Source organism: Coloeus monedula, assembly GCF_965178545.1.
Source record: "Coloeus monedula genome assembly, chromosome: Z".
NCBI classification, from domain to species: domain Eukaryota; kingdom Metazoa; phylum Chordata; class Aves; order Passeriformes; family Corvidae; genus Coloeus; species Coloeus monedula.
Window position 1 is genome coordinate 44,631,099 of NC_138822.1, and position 25,920 is coordinate 44,657,018.

Sequence of the window (25,920 nt, forward strand, 5' to 3'; positions counted from 1 at the left end):
GCAGTGCAAGTAAATACAGAACCTTTTATTTTGTTTTAAATAGTTTGCTTTGCTAGATGTTCTCCAAAATTTCCTACAAATAGTAATGTCTGCATTCACTGGAGTAAGGGAGACACAAAAGTATGAAAGTGATACCTCCTTCTCTATATAACGTTGTGGAACCTTAGCGTTGTGGACACATTTTTAATATGTTCTTATCTTAACTGGGGTAATAGAAATTTCTTGGCTTTTCTACTTTCTCCTGAGCATAAGGAAAGCATTTGCCATAGCAAGACTGAGTGGAATGCAATTTTCTTTCCAAAGGAGATTCTATTATTTTGGGGAGATTTTCCCAGTGGCTGTTCATGATATTATTCTTAAGATCAGTATTGTGAAATGACACATTTTAGTAGGGCTTCCTGGTTCCTCAGTTATGCAGAGTAGTGTCATGTATTAAAATATTATGGATAGTTAAGAGACTGATGTTATTTCAGGTGTGCTAGTTCTGTAGCCTTCAGAAAACAGTGTGGGCTTATCATTAAAATGTGTATGTTTCTGTTGCTACCATGAACACAAAGGCATAGAGAGGTTGTGGTAGAAACAGACAGTGCTTTTAGCTACATAAAATAGCAAGATCTTTCTTCACTGTTGAAATATAAGTGCTTTAATCTTTATCATAAAATTTTGTGTATCACATGCTCACGTAAGAGAGCTGAAAAGGAATTGTTAAATATTGAGGATAAATTTTACCTATTGAAACATATCAATTAATTAATCTTTTGAATAATTTATATGTTCTTTTAATTTATTCCCTAAAATGACTGTTGCATTGTGATTCTTCATTCAGATTAAGGGTGAAATTTTGAAAATAAGGATCAGCTGTGGAGTCCCATTTAGGACCATTTCACTAGTCTAAATGCTCTGTGGAAATAATATCCACTCAAAATATTGATTTAACACTAGGACAAAGAGTTGTTTAGATTCCTCCTCACTCTTTCACTCCTTCATTTCACTTTTCTGTTTCTTTTCCAGAATTGGTTCTCTGTATTGGTATCTAGTGCTGTGGAGGAGGGAATGTAATTCATCTGTAACTTGCTTTGTTTATGAGTTATGTGATCTGCACAGACAAACAAAAAACGGACCAAAAAACAAAAAACTCCCCCCCAAAAACACCATACCTCCCACCCTCCCAAAATAAAGGCATAATGGGAGAACTACAATCTTTACATCTTTTCATATTCTAGCTTTCAAGAACCTTTTGTCTCGTATCAACTTTTAATTCTGCCAAACCCAAAGATATACTTGTGTTTGAGTGACAGGGGCAGCCCAGATGGATATAGCTTGGTGCTGGTGCACTGCCATGTAGTGGTCACAGACTGTAGGGGACACCAAACCCCAGCACTGTACCTGCAACACAGGCCGTCATGAAACAGGCTGCAGTCCCCGCAATCATTGCTCTGAAAGCACCATCGGCTATCTCCTTCTTTTTTGAGGGAGCAATGCTTGCTAGGAAGAAAAATAAAGTGTATGTCAAGCAGAAATACATATAAGGAAGGTGAACCTGACAGCTTTTGCCCCCACAGGAGGAATTTCCCACCCTGCAGTTTGAACTAAGGGAAACATGGAAGAAAAATGCAGCACTTTTTAGGGGGCTGTTTGAAGGCCAAGTGCCAGTGTTGCCTCTCTCTCTTAAGAGGGTGACTTATATGTAAAATGGTAACTTCTGTTTGCTTTGGCAGTTTGCATGTCTGTGCTGGATGACTATGCCCTTCGATGCATCTGGCCCCATGGCTGGGTCTTGCTCCTCTATGCTGTCCCACTGCTGGCACTGCAGAGTCCACTGTGGCTTCTGGGTAAAGAGGACCACCAGCAATTCTAGCTGCCTGGTGAGGAACTCAGATGGTTTTTCAATTTTTCTTCTTCCATTGAGATCTGAAAACCTTTACTTTTATTCTTTCCCTATAAGCCTACTGCATATATGTGATATTTTTACAGGAAATAGCCAACTTCATCTTTCAAACCAGCACACTGTGGAGATGATTTGCTTCTCCTGAAGCTCATGGGTAGTAGTAGCTCAGGCTCATGTTTGAGGGCTAAACAGGGAGGGCTATCAGAAGGACTTGGTTCCTTCTCCTTGGCCTCAACACCTCTCCCAGTACCTCCACACCAAAGCCTGTACCCCTCTGTGTGCCCTTCCATTCTCAGTTGAGTGCTATGCCTTGGCAGAGCAGCTGCTCAGCCCCTAAGCTGCTAAGCTTCACCCATAGCCTGTTCCTTTGAGTGCGTTCTTTGGGATTTGCTTGACAAACAAATTATCTGTGAGAGAGGTTCTTACTCAGGCCTCCTATTACCAGTCCCAGGGAGCCAAAGTTGGCAAACCCACAAAGAGCATAGGTGGCGATGACTTCAGAGCGAACCTGAAAAACAAACACAAACCCTCTGAGTGGTTTGAAACAGCTCGTTGTGATTTAAAGGTCTGAAAACACGGCATTGTGGCTCAGGGTTCCGAGTACTAAAATCATTCTGTTTTGCTTGGTTGTTACCCAAGGTGTGGCTTTCAGAAAGGTAGACTTATTCTCTTCTTGAAAGTCACAGGCTTTTATACCCACTGCCCATGTGAGGACTCATAAGCCATGTGATGATTTTATCTTTCACGTATATTGTTGTGTCTTTTTGAATTGAGTACTAATAATTAAAGACAAAAAAAATCATCTGATCTTACTAGTGGCAACTTAGCTTCTGTTTTCTGAAAGTATGAGTCAGAGAGCTATAACACAACTTGTTTTTCACAGCTGGATGCCTCTATAAAACTCTGTTGGAACCTAAAGTTTTGGTATGTATCCCTGACTTCTTTGTCCCTGAAGAAGCAGCGGGCTCTATGTACAAAGCTGCTTTGTGCATGCTCCACCCTGTGTGGAGAAGGCAAATGAGTCTCCTAGGAAGTGGGTACATTGAGGTGTTAACAGGCAGAGAGGAACATCATGATTTTGGAATTCCCATTAACAATTCCCATACTGACTTCCACCCCCCTTCTCCCCCTGGGTAACACCAGCTAAGCCTGGACCTCAGAGCAGAGATAAAGTTGGCCTTTGCCTCCATGGAGGGACCCTCACAGGACACAAAATGGCTTTAGATGAAATCAGGCTACAAACCTTGTGGGCCTTCAGACAAATGTAGTTCAAACATTTTGAGAAAGGAGGCAACATATCTCAACAAATGAATTTGTCCCCCTGGAAGCTCTGAATTCCTATTTACTGTGGCTTAGGTTCAAGCTGAAAATGAGTGAGTGTTCTGGCAGGTTTCCTGTTTATTAGAAGTTTCCCTGGTTTAATTCCTCTTTTATGAACATCAATTTGTAGATACTTTCAATCAATCTGCACAAATGCAGGAAAATGTTTTTCAAGTACCCACTCTACCAGCTTTTCCTAGAAAAACCTCTGTGTACTGTGATTTCCCTGCTTTCATTTGCACTTTCCTAGCTCTGAAAACAGGAAGCCGTGTAATTAATGACTCAGGTGAAGACACTTGTTTGCTCAGTCTGAGTGAAAATCTGTGTGTGGATGAATTAGAGAGCTCTGAAGCTGAAGAGAAATTAAAAATGGAAGGCAAGCACACCCTCATCTGAACTGTTGTGCTGTAATTATGATGGTTACCAGCCAATTTTTACCAGCATTATGAATCAAAATTGTTTATGTATTTCAGAGCTTTTTCACCAGGGAAGCTAATACAGCTCTTTACAGGTATTAGAAGTGAATGTGAAAGTTCTATATGACATCTTATGGGGAAGAAAGAAAGAAAAAGAAAAAGGATAAAGAAAAAGAAAAAGAAAAAAGAAAAAGAAAAAGAAAAAAGAAAAAGAAAAAGGGAAAAAGAAAACAGAGCGAAACAGAGTTCTTAGGATCTGTGTTTTAAGGCTGCATTCCAGGCTAAAAAAACCTTATTCACTCATACAAGAATTCAGTGCCACATTCACATAGTAGAAGGAAGCACTTCTATAGCAGGGCATATCAAAGATCATTCTAGCCCAGGACCCTATTGCCAACAATTTCAGGAACACTGGTAATGGATGTTCAAGCAAGGGTGCAAATATTTGACAGACCATCTGGCTTTCTACCTCCACATATGAAATATGTTCTGTTAATCAGGAATGCAAGTGGTCAAGAATGTGGGTTTGGTTTTTAATATAAGAGGTATCCACAGCATCCCATCTGATTCAAATAAGGAAATAAGAGCTGTACAAAATACTTTCTAATTCAGGATTTCTCTACAGTGACGATCTGTCTCAATTTGAGAAAGAAGGATCAATGAAGGTGAAAAGCTGGATATCATGGTTTTCATTGCCTGTGCTCAGGAAGAATTCAGCATGTGCTGTGCATGTGAATGCCAGAGGGTGGAGCAGTCATGTCTGCAAAGGTCAGCTTTGATCACTGCATGACCTTTGGCCCCGTGCACACACACCTAGGATGCCCTTAGCGCTGCCTTCCTCAGGGCACTGTAGTAACAGTTACAGGTCGGTTGGGTAGACTGTGAATGAAAGGTGGGACAAGGCTGGAAAGCTCACCTGAGAGAGACTGGTTGGACTCAGTGTGTCAAGGGAGGTGTGTGCCATGTAATACATGTCTTTTGTTACTGTCCTCTGCAGAGGGAACAACAGCCTACACAAATGTGTGCCAGTAATGCTGCCTACTGGAGCTTGCTGGATGCCTCTCCTCAAGTTTAATGCTCGGACAAACCTCTGAGGGCAGGAGGATCCTCAAGTTCTTCCTTGGGGTTTTCTTGGGAGAGTAGCTCATAGGAAAGTGCTAAGAATCAGGTAAGAAGAAAGTTGCCTTGAAGAAAGCCTTGTCTTAAGTGCAGTGTCCTGTGGGACACTGCAAATTCCCAAACCCATGCCTTTCTGTTTCTATGTTTATTCAAGATGGCTAGGGCAGTGAAAATCATGGCAGCCTCACAGAGGAATGCTGCATTTTCATAATTGAACTCTGTCACTCAAAGACACATCTTAAGAGTATTATGCAACCATTTTATGGCCGTATTAAAAAACAAGTTGAGTTTCAACATTGAAGTATTAGATCAAATTAATCTGTAGAACAGAAAATGTTACTTACTGTCATATACTGCTTCACACCATTAATGTACATGCTTCCACCCTTTTCTCGGTTTTGAATCAGTTTTGAAAGGCGTTCATAAGCTACGAACTCATTGAAGAAAGTTTTGTAACCCAGTAGTCCACCGACAATAAAACTATCTTCCCAGTCTACTCCCATCATGAAAGAGAATGGCATGAAGACATACGCACAAATGTTCTGCAGAATGTATAAGACAAAGCAGGTCAAGAGATATTGTTGGTCAAGGAACAACAGCATGCAGTAACTTTCCTAAACTTAAAATAAAGATGGTTTTGTTTTAGCAGAGGAAAACTGGCCTTGAATTTCTGCTGGCAATAACTCTGGGAGAGTTTTTAATAGTAAGGCATGCTTGAGTAACTTTTAAAATACTAATCCAGACTCTAGATATAACAAAATATTTATATATGTCCCTAATCTTATATCTAAAACAAAACAAACGTTTCTGTGCCTTTTTTCCCTTCAATAGGGCTTCAAATTAGGCAAAGTGTTTGATGACAAGAAGGAAGATTGAACTAAAAGAGCTGATAAGAGAAGTGAGAATTCTAATTCTTCTCCTGATTAAATCAAATGTGTTAATGAACATGCTTAATTATCAGGTTATTGGACTCCAACCAGCGTAAACAAAAGAGTTGTCTCTGCATAAAAACTGTGCATCTGATACAATTAAAGCTGTACCTACTTTTTCCTGGCATTACAAGATCTATGCAAATTGAAAAAGAAATCCCATTCACAGTATAGCTTATTTTTATATGGGAGAAAATAGCTCCAGTTGTGAAAGGGTTTGGTCAGATTGTCCTTAGGGAATGTAATGGAGGTCTTAAAGCAGTTACTATTTATGGCTGGTTTCTCTGCCCACAAAAAGTTACGTTAGTGTCTCTCCTAAGGGAAGAATGACTGCATGCATCATGTCTGTGTGTTTCAATTCTTTGTGGACTATCTACCTGTCCATATCTTGCACCATCCAGCAGTTATTAAAATACCAGCCTTTGCATAAGTATGCTTGAGGCACATACTTGTGCCTTTCCTCAGCTGTGGGTGTTTGGGGTGCAGTGAGATGTCTTGAAAGCTCACCAGGGTAAAAACTTAGTATTGCTGAAGCCAGATCTGTTGTGACTGACTATTCACTTCTGCAGCACCTTTAACACAAGTTATATCCATGTTTCCCACAGGGCTTTTATTAGGGTCTTGCAAAACAAAAAGCCCCAAACCATTGAAACAAGGTAGTTGCATTGGGTAAAAATTCACATATTGACCTAGGTTTAAACGCAAGTCCTGTTTGAAACCCCTTTGCTCAGTTGAGTGATTTGGGTACAGTTTTATGTTGTAATTGTATTGAGAACTAGGAGATATCAAGTCTGGTTCCAGACAAGTCCAGCCTTGCCCCAGTGTCCCCATCTAAGTGAACCTAGCAAGCATTAAGGGTTTGATGGGATTCTCTGAAGCTAAAGCCACTTTAATATTTAGCTGAAGGAGATGTTAATGGCTTGGCAGGTGTGTAACTGACAGATCTGCTGCACTGCCAAGTCAGAGGGGGCAGGTGCTAGCATACTCTGTGTAAACATACTTTGAGGGTTAGAAAGAACACCACAGAGGGAAACTATATATGGACTAATAGATACAGAAACACTTTTATGGCAAAAATTTTACTTTAAAAAACTTTCAGAACATGCAAATGAAATATGGGTTTAGATCATGTTAAAACACAAAACAACAACAAAAAAACCGCCTACAAACAAACCACACAAGCACTTAAATTTGAGAAAGACAAATTATGCATGTATCCAAGCTGCATGAAGGACCTGGAGACCATACCTCAAAGTTCAGCTGTGGATAGTCAAACAAGTTGCCCACCCAAGAAAGGCCTGAGTCAAGGAAGCTCAGCAGGGCAAGGAAGGAGATCACATTCACGGCGATGTTTGCTACCAGCCCAACGGAGGTAGAGGCACCCTGACTGGCTGCTTCCAGCAGATTCTTTGATTCACTTTGCCAGTGAAGAAAAAAACAGTGTGAACATCTTTAAACTCAAGAACAAATAATAGAACTAAAATGTACACGCACTTGATTAAAAGTCTAGTACTGAAACAGTTTGTTCACTCATAGAGAAAATAATGAAAAAGAATTATGAGGTGAAGTAGGATTTCCCTGTCCTCATGGCAGACACTTGAAGCATATGCTTGTGGTGCCCTGAGGATGAATTCTGGTACATTCAGGGTTGGGCAAGATATGGATCAGATCTCAAAACTGTAGCACTGCTGGGATTAGGGAGCGTCACTGTTCCTCTTCCATGCAGCCCTTGTAGAAATGCCTGGGCCGTTCAGGAACAGATCCTTACAAACCTTTCTGCTTTGCCTGTCCTTCTTAAGAGAAGTCTCCCTGCAGATGGGCAACAAGTTTGCCGCTGTTGTTGAAATGATTGCTCTGCCTTTGCTTTTACATGTTTGTATTTTCAAATTCATTACAGAAAAAAGGCAGCAACATTACAAATGGGAAAGCTTCCTGGCAGGTCCTCAGGTAGGTATTTCCCTCTTTCTTTGGAGAGTTTACAGTTTGGCCCAGGTCCTTGGCATATGTTAGATTGTTATTGGGCACACTCACCTGAATTCACAAATCAACCATTTGCAGTATACTAGTCTGTAATTAATTTATTGTTTGCACACCTACTATGTAATCTCCCTAAAATTTATGTGTGAGGAGTTACTTTCCCAAAACTCATTTTTGCAGTAGTATTAACTAGTACCTGGACCAGCTTACCTTTTTGCCATTTGTAGGCCACTCTTCAGAGTTACCAGAGGCTTTTCAGTTTCAGGCCAGAATAATTTGGAGGCAGCTAATGATGCTGGTGCTGACATGACAGAAGCAGTCAGCAGGTGGGAGGAGGAAACCTAAAATTCCAGGTGATAGAAAATACTCCATGATAACCATATCATGCACAAACATGGAGGAAAGCAATTAAATTGGTTAATTGTTTGAATGATTTTTTCTACAGGAGGTCATCAAAAGTTCTTATTTCTCGTAAGGAAAAGAGAAAGAGCTGTCAGAAGACCAGGAATTTTTGTGGTTAATTCCTTCAGAGAAGAAAGAAACAAACAGTGAGAATGATTGAGGGAGACATTTTCAAAGCATTTTAGCTGGGCTACATACTTAAAACATTTCAGATAAACCAGATATTTTCTAGTTCTCTTCCCCTGTCTTACCCCAAAAGAAATATATGCTCCTAAGACACTTCCAGCGATAGTTGAGAATCCTGCTGTCATGACTGCATGGAGTTCAGATTTGGTGATGTATGGTAAGTAGGGCCGTACCAGGAGAGGAGACTCCGTCTGGAAGTGAAAAACAAGTATCAAATTAAGAAATCCCTAATAAAATCCCAAAGATTTCTTTTATTAACAGGGCAGAAAAAATGAGTGTCTGCATCACACTTTCTTAGGTGTCTTTGACTAGTTAATCCTAGTGCTAACAAGCACTCAAATTTCATTAGACTGGGGATTTTTTATCCCAAGAAGGAGAATGTCTGAAGACAATTCTGGCTGGTTTACTGTCTCCCTGAAAGGCACAATGAAATTGTCAAGAAATTCTATTCCAATTCTGAGTCACTTAGGGACAGCCACAGATAAGGCTGTTTGTTAGTCAAGTGAAACATGCCCCTCTGGCATGCGTGTGAGCACATTCTGGAGGCAGTGTCATGGAGAGGTACTACCCTAAACCTTGAAGCAGGGGGATGCGGTGATGCACCACTGCTAAATATCATGCCAATATTGCATTTGTACTTGGATGTTAATAGTTGATCTTTCTACATTGCTTTTAAGCTTTTGACAGATATTGTTGTAAATGTGGGTTTCACTCATTTCCCATTAAAGTGGTCTACTAGATGCTGTCCACTCATTTGGTGGATAAGGCCTTATACTGCTAACCCTGGATCTTAATTTTCTGCATCATCTCTCTCTCTCCTGCCCTTGGCCTGCTTTGCATGCTGTCTTTTCATATCACTTGCCTTTTCAATTGAAAAAGAACCCTAAAACTCTCATTTCTTCATGGTCTTGGAGTAATCTGGTAGGGAGACCTATCACCTACATTTATGCTTGACCTTCTGTTGGGAAAACATATCGCTTCCCAAATCCACTCCATTGTGCATCACTGCCAACATAGGAACATACTGCAATTTTGGAAATCAACATTAGACTTGCTGTAGTGGAATCCTGGCTTTATAAGAGATTTTTTTTAATACACAAATGCTCAATGAGCAGCATTATTTCCCTATATTCTGTAGTATTGTGTTAGCATGTTTTTCTGTGCTCCAACTCACCTGTCCCACAAATATGTTACTCGCAGCTACCAGAGACTCAACAGGAGTTGTCCCCATGAAAATGTGCATTATCCAACCAACCTAAAATGATTTAAAAAAATAAACAAAAATTTGTTCTGCCCGTTCCATGACCTTCTTGAGTTAATCATATCGATTTAAGAGTTCAGAGACATGTTACAATACTTCCTGAGTTATGATTTCAGCTCCAAGGTGTAGCACATTCATGTAATTATTACATCTTAAAATAAGATAGAGGAAGAGCAATTTAACAGAACTGAGAGTACTCCAGGCTCCTTCTGGGCACAAAAATGTTAAACAAAATTAAACAAAACAGATGTTTTCATGTGTTCTTATTATTTATGTTCTTGTCCAAAGAGACTTGGATCATATGAAGGGGAAAAATATGAAATTTAGATTAAGGTTAAAATTGCCTCATTGCAATTTTAGCACACCAGGTGCTAGGTGAGGTTCATGGTGCTTATATAACAGTACTATGAATGTAAAGGGCAAAGTACTTTTAATTTAGGAGTATCTTTAAATAAGGTTTAACGACCACCATAGAGGAAGATCTTTTCCCTCATATGATAGTTTTACTGGACAGATCTTATCTTAGTAGACACTAGCACTACACATAGATGCTGACAGAAACGAACACTTAGGAGAATGAGTTGAAGAACCTGCTTTGACCTTATTTGGGTATCTGTGATAGGAAGGTATATGCAATTGCTACTGAAATGCTTAGCAGAAATCCACTGTCTGTGACTTAATCTCCATCCTGCACTTTGAGGGCTGTGAGAAGGGCAGGCAAAAAGGAAGATTTAAGCAAGTATGGCACCTGAGGAATGCTAAGGCTAGCCAGGGAAATCTAACAATTAATATGACATAAGCAATGAAACCAGACTGACAGACAGAAAATGCGGTATGTGATGCCAATTAAGATTTTGCAATGGTAATATTTGGAACTATTTCCAGGCTAGGTTCCTCTGCATGTGTTCAAAACGTTTCCCACACTAGCCAAATGAGCACCTAACTGGTAAAAACGCATACCTTTCCAATAAGCCACTGCATAAATCCCACGTGGTAAAGCATAGACATAACCGTACTGAAGAAAACCACAATTGGCAGTACCTGGTTTGAAGACACAAGATCATTAAAACTTCTGGAGTAGTTTCCTGTCCTTTAGGCCATTTCATCTTTGAAAAGGGAATCCTGCTTTTGGAGTTGTACTTACAGGTATTGAAAAGTGATCTTAAAGTTTACTCTTAGCTGTAAAATTTTTGACCTTCCTGATTGTGTTGTAAGTAAGTAATTTTCTTTTATCTATATTGTTTTCTAACACAACTGTGATTGTTTTGAAACTGTCTGGTTTAGCATGATATATGTTAGCTTATAGCCATGTTTAAGTTAGTTCAAACATTTACATTCTTTAAACAGAATCTATTTAAAGGTATATACTTACTAAATATGAAATGTGAATATCCATCTCTTACTTTGGAAACTGAAAAATACTTTCTTTCAACATAATTTAAAAGAATTGCATGAATGCCTAACCCACTGTCTGATGGATTATTAAATCTGTTGGGTTTCCATGCTGAATAAAACTAATATAACTTGATTCTCAAGTATGTTAAATATACAGGACCCCACCACTTCTATGCTAATACACAAAAGAAAGAAAAATTCTCCCAAAGTCCACAACTAGTCAGACAGATTAGTTACAGCTAAAACAGTATCACTGTTGCATGAAAAGGTGAGGCTTCCTCAACCCTTAATGTAGAGAGATTTATGTGACCCTCAGTGTTTAATTTGTCTGACAGTGTCCCAGGAAAGCCAAGACCCTTGTACCTGATCAGTTTGTCAGCATCCCATTAGGGGGACTCCTCATTGAGCAGTCCTGCTGGATTGGAGGGTGGTTTGACTGTCTTAGTCAGGGACACACACCACCAGCACAAGGGAGACCTCTCAGCAGGTCTTTCCCTTTATTAGTGTATTATCCATTGCTGGCAACTGCTAGCATCTATGAAGGATTCACACTAACAGTTTATAGGATAACACTCTTTATTAATATAAAATCATGACAGGTTAAGGTTTGAAGATTGTTGATGATAGTATCTGACTGCAAAAATATACTTAAAGGAATACACAGACATGCTCAAATCCCCAGTAAAAGTAGTCAGGGTGCTTAGAGTCTGGTTCTTACCCAGTAGGTGTTCCTATGGGAAAGAAGACAGGTTCAGCCCATCAACAGATGCCAGCAGCTATGATGGGGTGTTCCCTAACTTTTCCTCCATTCTTAACTTACATAATATTTCTTCGTGTTTACGTGCAGCTTGAGTGACTCTAGTCATACATACCTTTGTTACTGATCAGTGTAAAATTGTCTCCCTTCGCTTTTAAAGATACAGTCAAAAATAATGCAGAGACCATCCCATTGAGGGGTGGCAGTACCTCGGGGACGGGTAACTTTGACATGGATGTGTGCATTAATATTATTATTAGGCTTTAATGAAGCAAGTTCATCAAAGGAGAGGGATTTCGCCACAGTTGCTGGCTCAGCAGTGGGACATCTTCCCTTCTTTCCCCGGGTTGACAGTTGGTATGTGGCTTATCAGCTACAATGTACCACCAAGATCCCTTCCCTGCAAGGATTTCCACAGAGCCTGGCCGTGGTGTCTCCACTCTGCTTCACCCTCCATGTCATCCCCCTTAGTAGATGATGGCGAATCATCGTGGAAGAGGTTTCAAGTCATGTGCCAACCATATTCCATGCAGGGAGCAGCAACCGTGATTTACCGTGTATTATAATTCCTGTTAAGATGCTAATATAACCCCTCAGTTTCCTCTAAATGTATCTCCAGTTACCAGTCCACAGGGCCTCAGTCATTTTCCCACAGCCACATAAGCTTTCATGTGTGTTCACTAATGACATAATGCATTACAAACAAAATCAAGTAACAGAATGAAAAACAACAAACCACTTTGTTAGTTTAGGCCTTTTCAGTAAACAGACGCTATGCCTTTCTAGAGGAGAGCTGGTACTATGAACAATTTTGATAAACATTTAGAAACTCCATTTTGATGATCAGAACCTTTCATTGAAAGGACAGAGTGCAATTAACCAATATTGTTGTGCTGTTCAACAGGTTAATATAATGCTGCTTTCTCAAGTTTGGTTCTTTGATCTTTTTGTGATTCTGTAGGGATAGTTTGCCATGCAGTAATACCAGAAGTTTTAGATCAGTAAAACAAATATCTTTCTCCCCTGCCTTTCTTTTGTTATTACCATACAAAGCAGGGAGTTAAAATTGTTGGCTGTTCTCAACTCCCCTCCCATTTGTGGCTTGATGTTTAACTTTTTCCTTGTTTTCCTTTAAAGAAGTTGCTATTGATGTTTAAGGAACATCCTGCTTTTTCATACACTCCTAAAGCTTGACCTTCAAAGCAAAGCCTTTCTCAGGGAACCATAAATTTTCCTGGTGTTAAAAAGAAGCTAAAGATTTAACAGAAGTCTTATTTCTTCTTTGCTCAAAGCAAACATTGCCTTTTGTAGTCAACAGGATAGAAGACAAAGTACTAAAAGGCCGTTTCCATCTAGTTAACTGCTTGGAAGTGCTTATTTATGTGGGCAAGTGGTTTTTTTTCAGAATTCTGAAACAATGCATCTGCATACACAAATACACATCTAAAATAACCCAGTGTATGTATGTAAATGCGTGCATTTTTGACTAATTAGTGCTTCCAGAACCGTGTGCTCAAAGGCACTGGGGTACTGGTGGGCCAGGTCAGAACCCATACAGGTGTGCATATGCACATATGGGATGTGTCTGCTCTGGTAACATGTCTGCTTCACCTGGCAGAAAACTGATGTGTCCCTGCATATTGCTAAGGATGCAGTATGGATACAACTGGACTCTCTGGACTCTGAGTTTTCTGCAAAGACATATCCTGTCCCTTGTCTAATCTCTCAGGAGCTAAGCACTGTCTTTGGAGGATGCTTTGAAGTATCTTGGGGCAAGATTTGGAGAGATCATCACAACATGCAAAGCCCATAAAATATCTGAAAGATATAAAGAACCACTTTGGACCAACTTAATGTCTAAGTAAATGACAAGTGTTTCAAGAGAGAAGAGGCTGGCTGTCACTCACTGCTGTTGGAAGAGGGAATTCCCTGTCTACAGGAGGAGCAGATGCAACATGTTTTGGCTCTGCTGTACACTTGTCTGCCATATATATACACACATATATATATGTGTTGCTCTGAAAATCAACTCATGGGTTTTGTTTTCTTGTTTTTCAGTGTGAGAATAATCTACTTGTTCCTGTTATAATCTTCTAAAAATACCATGGTTTTGCTGGCTTGAACCATAGCATAAGACTGATGGATGTTTGCCTACACAGAAGCAAACTAGGGCTGTCTGGTCCCTAGTTATGGCTTTAGTAAGCAAAGTATTTTGCATCATCACTAAGGCACTAAAAGTCACCTTGGGAAAGAATCATATTCATATTCAAGGCATTGTGAAAAACTACAGAAAAAATAACACAGGGGTGTGGGAATTAAATAATTTAATCCCTAAAACATGTAGTTGGAAATAAAAATTGTTATTTGAGTACTCAATAGAGTAAAAGTGAGAGGAGCCTGGAAAGCGAAACTAAAGGTGCAAAAGTACTGTTCTTAAAATGTAATTCATATTTATTGATGAAATGCCTAATTTCTTTTTCCCTTCTAAGATGTTCTGACTATTCTTAGTAGCAGGCTATTTTACATATAGCAGCTTCTTTCTCAAGTAATGAAAGAGCTAAGTTTGAAGAATATCTAGTTTGGAATACCACCTCAAGAAAAAAAATAAGATAAAAGGCATATAAGCCCATGGTCAGGTATCTGAAATATCAAAAGAATGGTCTCTGAGTAAGTCCTGATACATTTTTCTTATTTGTTTGGGGTTTATTTATTTGTTATTTGGGTTGGTTTGGGGTTTGGGGTTTCTTTTGACTTATATGTTCTTAATTCGAACCTAAGCAGGCATTGTGGCATGAGCGACTTCTCAGACCAAAACTAGGAAGGATGCTGGTACAGATTAGAGATCACAAAGCAGATGAACTGCATTCCAGCTGTTTCTTAGGTCTCTTAAGAGAAAGATGGGAAATCTCTCTGTGATCTTACTAATGCAACAATAATGTAGTATCATGTAATTCTTCTTTCTAAGGGAGCTTCTAGCTCTTCTCCCAAGCATGAATAAATACACATCTAGGCTCTACACTTCTTCAGGGGGAATGTCTGTGAGGCAGTGATCAGCACAGCACTTAAAGGTACAACAACATAGCATGGTAGAGCACTTTTACTCATGGAGAGGTAGGGAAGATAGGTAGGAGGTAATATTTCTTTCAGTGGCCAGGTACAAGCCTTTTAACCTATTCCTTGTAGAGAGATATGCCAAAGTTCTGTCTACATGCAATATACGTTGTTATAATTAAACTAAATAAGTGCAATCTAACTCAGTGTATAGCAGAGAATGAAAGGGCTCCCAAATTTTCTATTCAGAATGTCACATAATAAGGCATAATTTGTCTGCTGATTTCTCTGATTACTACATAGGTATCACAAGACAAAATAAATTTATTTCCCAGCTATACTGTTCCTCTTACCACTGTCTATCTGCCACATATGGTATATAACAACCGTCTTACCTTAAAAGCAAAAAAGTGATCCATGTATTTGTCACCAAACACAAACTTGGCACCTGTATCAGAGTACTCCAGAAAAGTCTAGGGACAGAAAGCAAAATAACTTATCCATAAACCCTGGGTACCTGCCAAAACCCAAGAAAATATTGCTAGTTGTCTTGCAGAAATTTGGTGAGGTACAAGAAGATTGAGCTCTGATTTGTATGGGTCCAGGCCTCGCTGACTGTGTTTGGCTGAATTGAGGATCTCTGCTGTGCTCTGCTGAGTACCCGACAAAATAGAGGCCATAAGCTACACTGAAAGAAACATTTACTCTTTAATCCAAATACGCTGGTGCATTCCTATGCTCCATCTGATGTAAATAGGTAAAATAAACTACACGGCTTAAAATGGAGGTTTGATGGCTGAAGTAACGAGTTTTGGAAGGTGTAGCTAAGAGCTAGCCTAAGGGAATCTTCTACTTTTTAATTCTGATCCGGTGGTGCATTTTTATACTTCTAATGCAAATATATGTGCTAATGATACAGTTTAAAATGGAGTTAAAATACAGTTTATAATAGCTACCGTAATTAGTTCTGACAGGAGAGACTGTAAGACATAAAAATATGAAGCTAACAAAAGGGGGCACCAGACCTGCTTCGGTCAGAAACTGCAAACCTGGTGACAAAACCCAGCTGACTCCCACTGCCTGCAGATTAGACGTCAGATCTGTGCTTTTGCTCCCACACAGAGGCAGTACATTCTGCACTGTCTGGTTTTACATGTGCTTAATTACCTGTGAAGAACACCCATGAGAATAGTATCCCTGGGGTGAAAAGTCTGAACGTCCTTCAGGGGGGTACTCTCTGATCTATATTTTGGATATTGCTTATTCATTAGTTCACAGTACGAGACTTTTAAAAAAATTTTGTGTCTGCAGAGACATCTGTGGACAGATCCCATCCCATCCACTTTTTAGAGATCCCTTCTGGCATGCAGATGTGGTTTTTGCCACCTGTATGTATTTGAATTAATTTTCTTATATGTTATGAGGACTATGAAATGTCCTGGGTGCCAGGAATGTTGCTGCTCTCAAGATAATTAGGGCTGTGCCCTAAATCCCAAGGCTTTTCAGCATATCATGTTTATTGCAAGGATGATTTGGAGTTGAGCCATTTCTAAGTGCCCTGGCACAACAGTAGTTTGTGTTTCAAGAATGCCAATTTACAACTTCAGCCCAATGATGGTAAAGACATTAATAAATGGGATTACTCTGGCCACTGTATTAATGGAACAAAAAACAAATGAGAAGAAGGTTGAATTCAGGAAGTCAACTACCTTTCTGAGAATCCATTTTTCCTCAAGAAAAGAAAAAATCAAGGGACAAATGGATCCTTGAACAGACTGTTCATATAATTTAAGACTTTCAAGACAGAAAATTATATTAAACAAGTAAGGATTTTGCTCAATAGCTTACCTGGATCTGAATGCCTAGCCAGTTAAATACATCAAAACCCACTTTGGTCCTCAGAATAAGAACCCCAAGAATAAACTGCATTCCTATTCCTGAAAATACTGGTCTCCAAGCAACCTAGACAGACAGAAAAATAAAGAAACTGCTTGTTATTTAAATAAATAATAGTTTACTTTGGATGTTTGTTTAAATAATGTAAGGGTATTGCCTGACTATACTGCAGGACAGGTGCAGCTGCCAAAACAGGTTGTAGGGGACTTGGATCTTCACATATCTGGACAGAAAATAAGGAGATATTTTTATAGGGTTTGTCATTGGGTAATTTCAACTCTGCTTCTGTCCACTAGCTTTAAAGACTTTTGATACCTGAGAACTACTCAGTTATGTACTGTGGTTCATCATATAAAGGCAGTCATAGGAAAAACTGTGGCTGCTTATGATGAGTTCCTCTTCACTACACTGATGATTCCTGTTCTGCTGCCTCAGAACACATCTTTGTTTTGTAAAATTTAATCAAATTACTTACAAGACAAAAAGCTGAGATGGTGTTCTCTAATTTAATCAGATCATATTTGAGTAACACAAACCAATTAGGTGTAATGAGGACTCATGGGAGAGCACAAAGCATTCGGAGTATGAGTTTTCACCTCAGTTGGAGACGGCAGCAGTTGCAAAGGATGGGGTAAGCTCATCAGTCCTTGCTGAGAGGACTTCACCTGTTAAGAAAGTCTCAGCACTGAGAGAAGACATATTGAAAAGTATTGGGAAAACCTGACAACCTGGACAATAGATATATGGTTAATGAAAGCATGCAGAGGTATGTGAGGCATGCCAACAGGAGTAAAAGCTAAGGTGGTAGTTGTGGTGGCTGACCTAAGCCCTTTGTAATACCACAGCAAACCAGAGTAGACATTTCTGGTGGAAAATTAAAATAAATGGCATTTACAAGCCTATGGGAGTGGGTGAGCAAAAGGTGAGGATCTCAGCTCAGCCTCAGCTGCTGAATTTGCAGTGGGAAACAAACTTGTGAGGGGTTAAGAGCTATACAAGTCTATCATATCTCTGGTTCCATGCTATTTGTGTTGATGTGATGATGGTGTCCTCAAGTAAATAACTGTGATGTGCTGAGGACTGTGGTGAGGCTCCTGTGGGTGAAAACATGGAAAAGGCCTATCTCAGCTTGCACTGATACTCCAGGAGCAAATGTATTCCAACCTGTATCACGGCTAGAACAAAAGATGGGCAGCTGCTTCCCAAAATAGTGAGAGACCAGTGTTGGTACAGCCCCACGCATGCTCCCCAACAGCAAATTTACTTTCCTCAGAAATTAAATACGGTGCTTAGTCTCAGGCAAGCCTATATTTTTACTTCCCCACATTTTGTTACTCTTACTAGACTTGGTGCTAGGGTAGGGGAATAGCTTTTTAGACACAGAATGAGAAAATTCCTGAAAGGCCCGTCAGGGAATAAATACTCACTCTGGTTGGATATTTGGAAAAGATAAGCATCAGGAGAACATACATCACAAGCCCACCAAAGGAGATTAGCTGACGGGATCCTTGTTTTGTTGTGTCGAAGATGAGCCAGCAAATTATAGTTATAATAAGAGCTGCACACAACACCCTAGATAAAAAAAAAAGCATCATGATATCCTGAAAAAGCTGTTTGGGATATTTCTTTCCCTTCCTGTACCCAAAACATTTGGATCTCTGTTTGTGAATAAACTCTTTGTACAACGTATTGTATGAAACCTGTAGCTCTGTACAAGCAGGAACCTGCCCTTGCTGATGCACCTCTGGCAGCATCCTTGGTGACATCTGGAAGAAATGTCCCCCAAGGCAGAGTATGGGGGGAAACCCAAAAAAAGCATGAGTTACTCTTGTCGGGGTGCTATTTCTATTAAATGAAGTGTGATATCTTTCTTTCTCACTTCATCCTTCTTTTCCTTCCCTTCCTTCCTTTTCTTTATTGAGTCTTTCTTTAGTTCTAGGCAAGACAGGCTGTGGTTTTTACAACTTGCCCTATGCTCTTTAGCTGGTGGGGCTATGAAGCACACTCTACTGAGGAGCAGGCTGTAAATGGCTCTTTGTAACCCTTTGGCCTGCTCAGCTCGCTCAGAAACAGTGGCAAGAGACGTGTACATCTGTGTTTCAGTGTTTCTATGGTCCCCACTATCAGAACCACGTTAAGCTTATTTATTGAAGGTAATTACCACAACAACAGCCTGGAAGGCAACAAAATACATCATCCCATATACAGAGAGGATATAAACACAGTCCCAGATCTTTAATGCTAGTTTTGTCTAACTGTAAGCTTTCACTGATTTCAGTGGTACCTCGGTACATAAATTCCATTTTTAGATGTGGACTGAAAACATTGCAGGCAAACTCCACAAAATGGCTTGGCCATTGCAATGCTGAGTAACCCTTTCTACACATGAGAGACTTTCTGTCTCTTGGAAGGAAACAGTTAAGCACCTAATCTGTGTATGTACAATTTAAGGATTGCAGCCCAGGTAAAATGGCACTTACTGCCCCAACTTGTTCCATCTGCTTCTCGAGGCTCTCCTGTTCCTTTTGCTCCTCCTCCCAGAGAGGCTGTCAGATCATCTAATGGAAATACTTCTGTGTGACTGCTTTCTAATGTGGCTCCCGAGGAGAAGGACCACAATCTCTATAGGACCTTTCTTAGCAAAACCATTTTTAAATCTTAAGAATAATCTGGGACATTTCATGCACTGAGAATGACTCCTCCTTAAAATTCTTTGTCTCTCAGCTAGTAGTAATCTAGCTGAAACACAAGGTAGCTTGTGAATTTAGCTTTCCTTTTTAATGAGATTTCATTTGGTCTTTTCTTTGGTCTATAAGGCTCCTTGTCTCCTCATTTTCCCGGGGATAACTTCAAAATCCCTGATCACTGCTCATGAATACTTGAAATAACTATCTGACAGGTCTAATTATTTACCATTTATCTACCAGATGAATGTCTACTATCCCAAATTAAGGTCATATGACCTTATTATGACATTAAATCTGGCTGGCATGTTTTGATTCCTGAAGGTCAAGTAAAAATTGCTGTGGAGATATGTGGAAAAGCAGTATCTAGATAATACACTCCAATCTTTAGCAGTTTGCATATGTTAGAATTAAGGTTTTAATAAACCTAACAGCTCTCTGAACAGTGAAGCACTTTCTGGCTTGCAGAAAGAATGCAAAAGCCAGCAACACACATGGACTTTTGTGAACGTATTCTCTTTGAACCACAAATGTGTTCTGCCTCAATTCATGGTATTTTTCTACTCTTTCTGTGAAGACTTTTGATCCCTAACTACTGTATTGAAATCCTGAATGTGTTCCTGATATCTATAAACTGGTAAATACTGAATTATTCTGTATTATTGAGATATGTATGATTGACCCATCTCCTTGTGTTTATGGGGGAGTAAGTTGAAATAAAATCATAGGGGTAACTTGACTACTGCATTGTCCTTCCACATAAATAGAAAGTAATTAATATTTACCATTTCAACCAAAACCACTGTTTTTTCAGATATCTGTCTCCAGGGGAAAAGAGCGCAGCAATTCTGTCTTCATACTTAGCTATTAAAAAATCCCAGCAGATGAAGAAGATGGCTAGGACAGTGACAACAAAGAGTGGCAAAGCTCTCTGAAAATTCAAACTGCAGGCTGCAATAACTACTGCCAAGTATGCTGTCACAGAAACAAGAATATACATGTCAGTTAGGTTGGTCTTTTCAAAAACAGGATCAAACCTTAAATTTATAAGATGTGATCAAAGTCAGGCCCGTGTTTATCTTTTTGGTGCTTTTCTGACTCTCAGACTAAATACTGAAAAATTTTGCTTCTGTGAATAGTGTTGTTGCTTATGATATGCTCGTTGATATGAAAGGTGGCTTTCATTCTATCAAAGCAGGTTATACGCTTTTGCCAAGGCAAATTCATATCAAACATGTTAATCACTCGAGAAAATAAAACACATCTATAGAACTTCTCTTCCCTGTGTAAAAAGTATGAATTAAGAGCATGAGTCTTTTTCCATTTTTCAAAAGAGGATGAGTTTGCCCAATAAAACTAGAAACAAATACTTACAAACATATGTCAGTTGACTGAATTGATGACCTTTCCAAGTAATTGTGAAGCTTAAAAGTAATTTATTTCATAAAGTAGTTATGAAATTATTTGACAGGTTCACTGGTGATAAATGCTGGCCAAAAAAATATTCCATTTTTGTAAAGAATAATTTGATTTTGTCTATGGCAAATAATGAAGAAGGACTACTGATTTTTGTAATGCAAGTTGGTTTTTTTATGGAATTAATATATGAAATCTTGACATATTCTTAGAAGTCACTCACTCTCTTGAGCCAGAACATGTCTGTACTATGACAAAGCAAGACAAGATGATGTTATGAGGGTAGGATATTCAGCATGCAAGCAGCACTTTTATAACCCTTCTGGTGTGCTGATGCCTATCTCACAGACATATTTCAAGTCTCTGGGTTCCCAGTAGTCAAGCAGGAAGATCTCAAAAACAAACTTGGTGAAGTGGAAAGAAACAAACCAACCTGCTTGCAAATTAGGAAAGGGAGAAAGAAGAGTATCTGAATTATTTTGCAGTGCATACTGTCTAAGTACATTTACTCTAGAAAAAATTTGCTGTGACTATTGACTAATATGGGTCAGAAGAGAAAACTTTCATTTCCAGCCTGTTGATTTAAGTCCAGTCCTATTAGGTGGCTGACTGTTTTTAATGTGATTTCATGGTTTTGGACAAGTTACTGAAATCGTAATTTTGGAGTCGCTGGTGATAGAGTAGACACAAAGTCTGAACTATCCTGTTATCGCAAGTTTAATTGCTAGTCAGACTTTAAACATGCTGGAGAAGCAGTTTAGCAAGATTTGTGCTTTTGTTATGTTTGGGAATGTGCAGGTTTTGCAATCTGGAATTTTCTCTGGGACTAAATTCTTACCTACTTTGAAACACATTCTTAAAGACAGTCAAGAGTTTTTATGTCAGACAAAGACACTGCACAGCCTATAATCTCATACAAGTAAATAAATAAGGCTTCAGCAATCCTGGGTGTAACATATACTGTACCTGTTATTAAAATTCCATAGACCACAAAATAAATTCTGGTTTTATGTTTCTTGCAAAATTCGCAGACTTCGTCATATTTTTTTTCTAAGAGCCTAGGAAAAAAAATTAACAAATAACAGAAACGTAAGCTTTTGCAGCGGAAAATTGTGTTATATTGGTCAAAATTTCTCCACTGGAGTTCACTGAGCTTGGTAAGGGTTAAATTTGGATCTCAAAGTGACAGATAAGAAGTGTCTTTTGAGAGGGACTTCTTCGGGTTGATGTTGGACAAGTGAAAAATGAAATACGGCAGATATGTAATGGGACAATCTGTAATGCAATGGGGCGAAGTCAGCAGGCCAGTTCTCCTACCCTCTAAAGTACAGCTCTTCTGTGAAGAGATCTGTTAATGGGGTTAGTGCAAACGGAGTAGGGTAGGTAAAGATTGAGTGTTCGTTACTAGACCCACAAAGTCTGCTAATACAGCCAGCCCAGCATTGCTATGCAGAACAGTAGTGTTGCTGTAATTGTGAAGGCCTAACATTTGTGTGTGTGTGTAAAATAAACAATGCCCAATAAAACCTTATTACAGTGTGCATAGATGTTTCTGGATTTTTTAAAATTTTGTAGTTATTACATTAACTTTTCATCTCGTCATCTCATGACAATTTTATTTGTTATATTTGAATGTCATGCTCTAGTATCAGTTCCTCCAATTATAACGTATTTCACTTTGTTTTCCTCACTAAAGGTAACAGCGTGATTTCATGAGGAAGGTTGAAACCTAGGGAAAGAGAGGTAAGGGAGTTAATTCAACACAGATTTCCGATGTTAAATATGCTGGTGACGTGGACGTATATCAATTACAAAAGCAGTGGCTAAATAAACACCTTCATATTGTGCAAGCTGGAAAAAAATTTCAGCTATGGCTCTGTCATCTCAGAGGCACTGCTTTAGAGAGGCACATCCCTAAAGCAGTGCCTCACATTCCCAGTCCATAAAGGCAGTGTTATATTTAGAGATGCTAATTATCCAGACTGTACTTGTTTGGAAAATAAATGCAGCTGGAGCTAGATGCACACTGAAATCCAGCATGAATAGCCTTCTTTTTTGCACTCAAAAAAATTCAATTAATTTGAAATACATTTGAGAGAAAGAAATATTAATTTAAATTATATCAGCACTCAGAAGAACAGAGCAGGAACACACTCCTTCACAAGTACAAAGAGTAATAGGTTCTCTGAGAAATCTTGATTGCTCTTGATACTTCAATTTCAGTTCTGGGAATTCCTCTTGCTTCACAAATCATAGCCTTTTTTTTTCTAACTTGTAGGAACATTAGGTTATCTATCCAATCTCAGCAGAAAGATTAGATAGAACAGGAAAAGAAAAAAGGAGAAATGAGAGACAAATAGATGAAAAAGGCATTAAATTCATGGCTCGTCCATCACCCAAGAAAAGGAAAAAATACTATCTACAATCTGTTACTGCTCCTTATGACTCCTTTGTGATTTAAAATTGTTACTTTCAGATTACAATTTCTTGTAATTCCTTCTTTTATCTAACATCTCTCTCTCCTTGTTTTATTAATTTAGACTATTATCACCTTGGTACCAGGATATCTTAAATAATTAGACGCATATGTCATAAATATGCAGCTCCGTTCTGAAAGGTGGCAGAAGAAATATGTTCCTTATGAAATATGGTTAATTTACTAAGGAAACATTCTATTTTGAAAGTTGATCCCAGAGGCTTGAAATGTAACTGAAGATGTTGAAAAAACAGGTCTCACTTAAGCACATTAATGTGAAATATTTATATATGTCAAAACTATTCTTGCTTGCATTTTGCAACTCAGAAATCAATTTTCTCTTGTGTATGTACTCCAGAAGAGAATGCTAACACCTTGTACTTGTGCAGTGAATCTGTGTTATCAACAGACTGATCTTTCAAAAGGGCTGTGTCTCAGACCACAGGCTATTCAGTACTATCTGTTGAAAGAAATCAATGACACATATGAACATTTAGTATGATTTCAAGTATTGTGTCTTAACTTTTTTAATGCCTTAAACAGGGTTTGTTATTTTCACAAAAACTCTTAATCCTCAAGTAAAATGTAGATGTGTGTTTTCACTCTGTGATCACTTGGGAGTAGTACAAACAAAATGTAAAACTTTTCTCCATTAATATGGCTTTTTTTCACAGCTATTCTGTTCTCATTTTGTGCTGGAGTAAATGGCTATACAAACTGAAAGACAATAGTGAATTTTTAACTTCCCAAAAGAGACCACTCTTTAAGATCTCTCTTTGAAAAACACTGCTCTAGAAATACTGGAAAAGAAGTTATTGTAAAAGTAGAAAAAATATTGCTCCTTTAATTTGCAAGGCTTTAAAAGGATAGTTCCACAAGCACAGATGTCATTTGTGAGGTATAATAATTTTAAACATGCTGTGTTTCTGTATTACATGAATTGCTAGGCAATACAAAGCTCTATGTAGCACTGGGGTACAGCAGTGAAATTTAGAGCTGTCACTCCAGAAGTAGAAACACTGGCAGCTTTTTGCTTAGGCCAGGATGAAGTGAGTGGAAGACTTACTCATGCAAAAACACATTACCCTTTCAAGCGTGGTTGCTCGTCATCTACGGAGGCACATTTGTTTTCACGCAGATCACTCTCAATATTGATGTATTCATCCCCCTGGAAAGCAGATCAGTGCCAAGGTTGTCAGAGGGGTTTATTCTTCTTAAGTAAGGTGCGAAAAAGCATCCCCACTGGCAGATGGCTGAAGCAGTCTCTAGACTTTCCAGTCTGCACTGCGTGCATGGCTCCACCTCTCTCATCTGCCACCAACTCTGTGATCAGTATCAGGAAAACCCAGTGTTTAGCCAGGCTGAGGAATTTCCCAAGCCATCCACACCATTTTCAAAGTGGAAATAAAGGGGGGAAAAAATACCAGTGTTACTCAGAGCTGAAGAGGGCAGGGCCTCATAGATAGTACTACTGCATACAGGTCAAAAGCGCAAACCGCAAATTAGCCAGCTTGCCCAGCACCTCCTGTAGACACCCCCTGGTTTTGTTGTTTCTCTCTTTGCAGAACTTTAACATGATGGAACTTTTGTATACGGAGACTGGTTAAATCGGACAAGGCTCAGTGTTTTAAAAAGTTTAAGCCAATAAACTTGTTCTTAAGAAAAACCACTACCTGAGTCCACACAAGCATGGCAGTATTAAAGATTTTGAACAACTACAGGCTGACCTGCACACTGTTGAGGACTGCCTTTAGGCGGCCAGGAGGGGCACAATCCCTCAAAGCTGCTCAGCACACCTGTGGGGACTGTCATGCCCACAGTGCACCACTTCCCCCACCCCGCTCTGGTGGGGTACAAGGAAGGCCCCTGTCCCGTGGCTACTTACCTCCATACCTGTGGTGGGGCCTGCAGAGTGGCCAGGGCCCAGGGGAGGCGACCATTGAGTTCAAAGACAGCAGTGTACCTGCATGTGGCCCTCACGCCTCTCCCTTTGAACACCGTGCCAGGGCACTGTGACCAGCTGACCGGCCTGGAGTGTCTGGCCATGGCCAAGACAAAGGCAGTCTTTGTCTGGCCTGGCAGGCATTCCTACTCTCTTCAGAGGAGCTGCCCACAGTTGCCCAGCCACTTTTGGAGCAGTGGCAATCTGCAAGTGAGTTTGTCTTTTGTTACTCTGACACTGTTGTTTATAGCAAGTCAGTTCCCCCATCTGCTGTGGAAAGCAAGGCCCATCACAGACCTTGTCCTGGCCCCTGGATTCCGTCTGTCTGTCCTCCTGCAGGTGCTGCCAGAAGTCCTGGAAAGCCCTCAGTTAGTTGCCAGGGAGACTTGAATCACAGTCATAGAATGGCCTGGGGTAGAAGGGACCTTAAGGATCATTAAAGATCATTGAGTTCCAACCCCCTGCCATGGACAGGGACACCTCACACTACACCAGGTTTCTCAAAGCCTCATCCAGCTTGGCTTTGAACACATCCAGGGATGGGGCATCCACAACTTCTCCGGACAAATTATTCCACAGTCTCATCACCCTCACAGTAGAAAATTTCTTCCTAATATCTGATCTAAGCCTTCCCTTTTTCAGTTTAAAGCCAGTTCCCCTTGTCCTATGACTACATGACCTTACAAAAAGTTGCTCTTATTTTTTCATAAGCCCCCTTTAAGTGTTGAAAGTCCACAGCAGGATCTCCAGAGCTTCTCTTCTCACAGCTGAACAACCACGTCTCTCTCAGCCTGTCAAGTGTCTT

At 39.6% G+C, this 25,920-nt stretch overlaps 1 protein-coding gene across 1 annotated transcript in view; it reads right to left on the minus strand.

The window, feature by feature from the left end:
* Positions 1-25,920, minus strand: part of SLC28A3 (solute carrier family 28 member 3) — a gene marked incomplete at both ends in the record, with an annotated part of 39,070 nt that overhangs the window by 3,062 nt on the left and 10,088 nt on the right. Inside the window, 14 exons of the mRNA XM_082301300.1 lie at positions 1,387-1,485; positions 2,315-2,396; positions 5,088-5,285; positions 6,921-7,089; positions 7,860-7,990; positions 8,303-8,428; positions 9,412-9,492; positions 10,459-10,539; positions 15,097-15,174; positions 16,550-16,663; positions 18,025-18,169; positions 20,067-20,256; positions 21,664-21,755; positions 24,259-24,341. Of these exons, the coding sequence (XP_082157426.1) occupies positions 1,387-1,485; positions 2,315-2,396; positions 5,088-5,285; positions 6,921-7,089; positions 7,860-7,990; positions 8,303-8,428; positions 9,412-9,492; positions 10,459-10,539; positions 15,097-15,174; positions 16,550-16,663; positions 18,025-18,169; positions 20,067-20,256; positions 21,664-21,755; positions 24,259-24,341 (1,669 nt within the window). The remainder of the gene's footprint in view (positions 1-1,386; positions 1,486-2,314; positions 2,397-5,087; positions 5,286-6,920; positions 7,090-7,859; positions 7,991-8,302; positions 8,429-9,411; positions 9,493-10,458; positions 10,540-15,096; positions 15,175-16,549; positions 16,664-18,024; positions 18,170-20,066; positions 20,257-21,663; positions 21,756-24,258; positions 24,342-25,920) is intronic.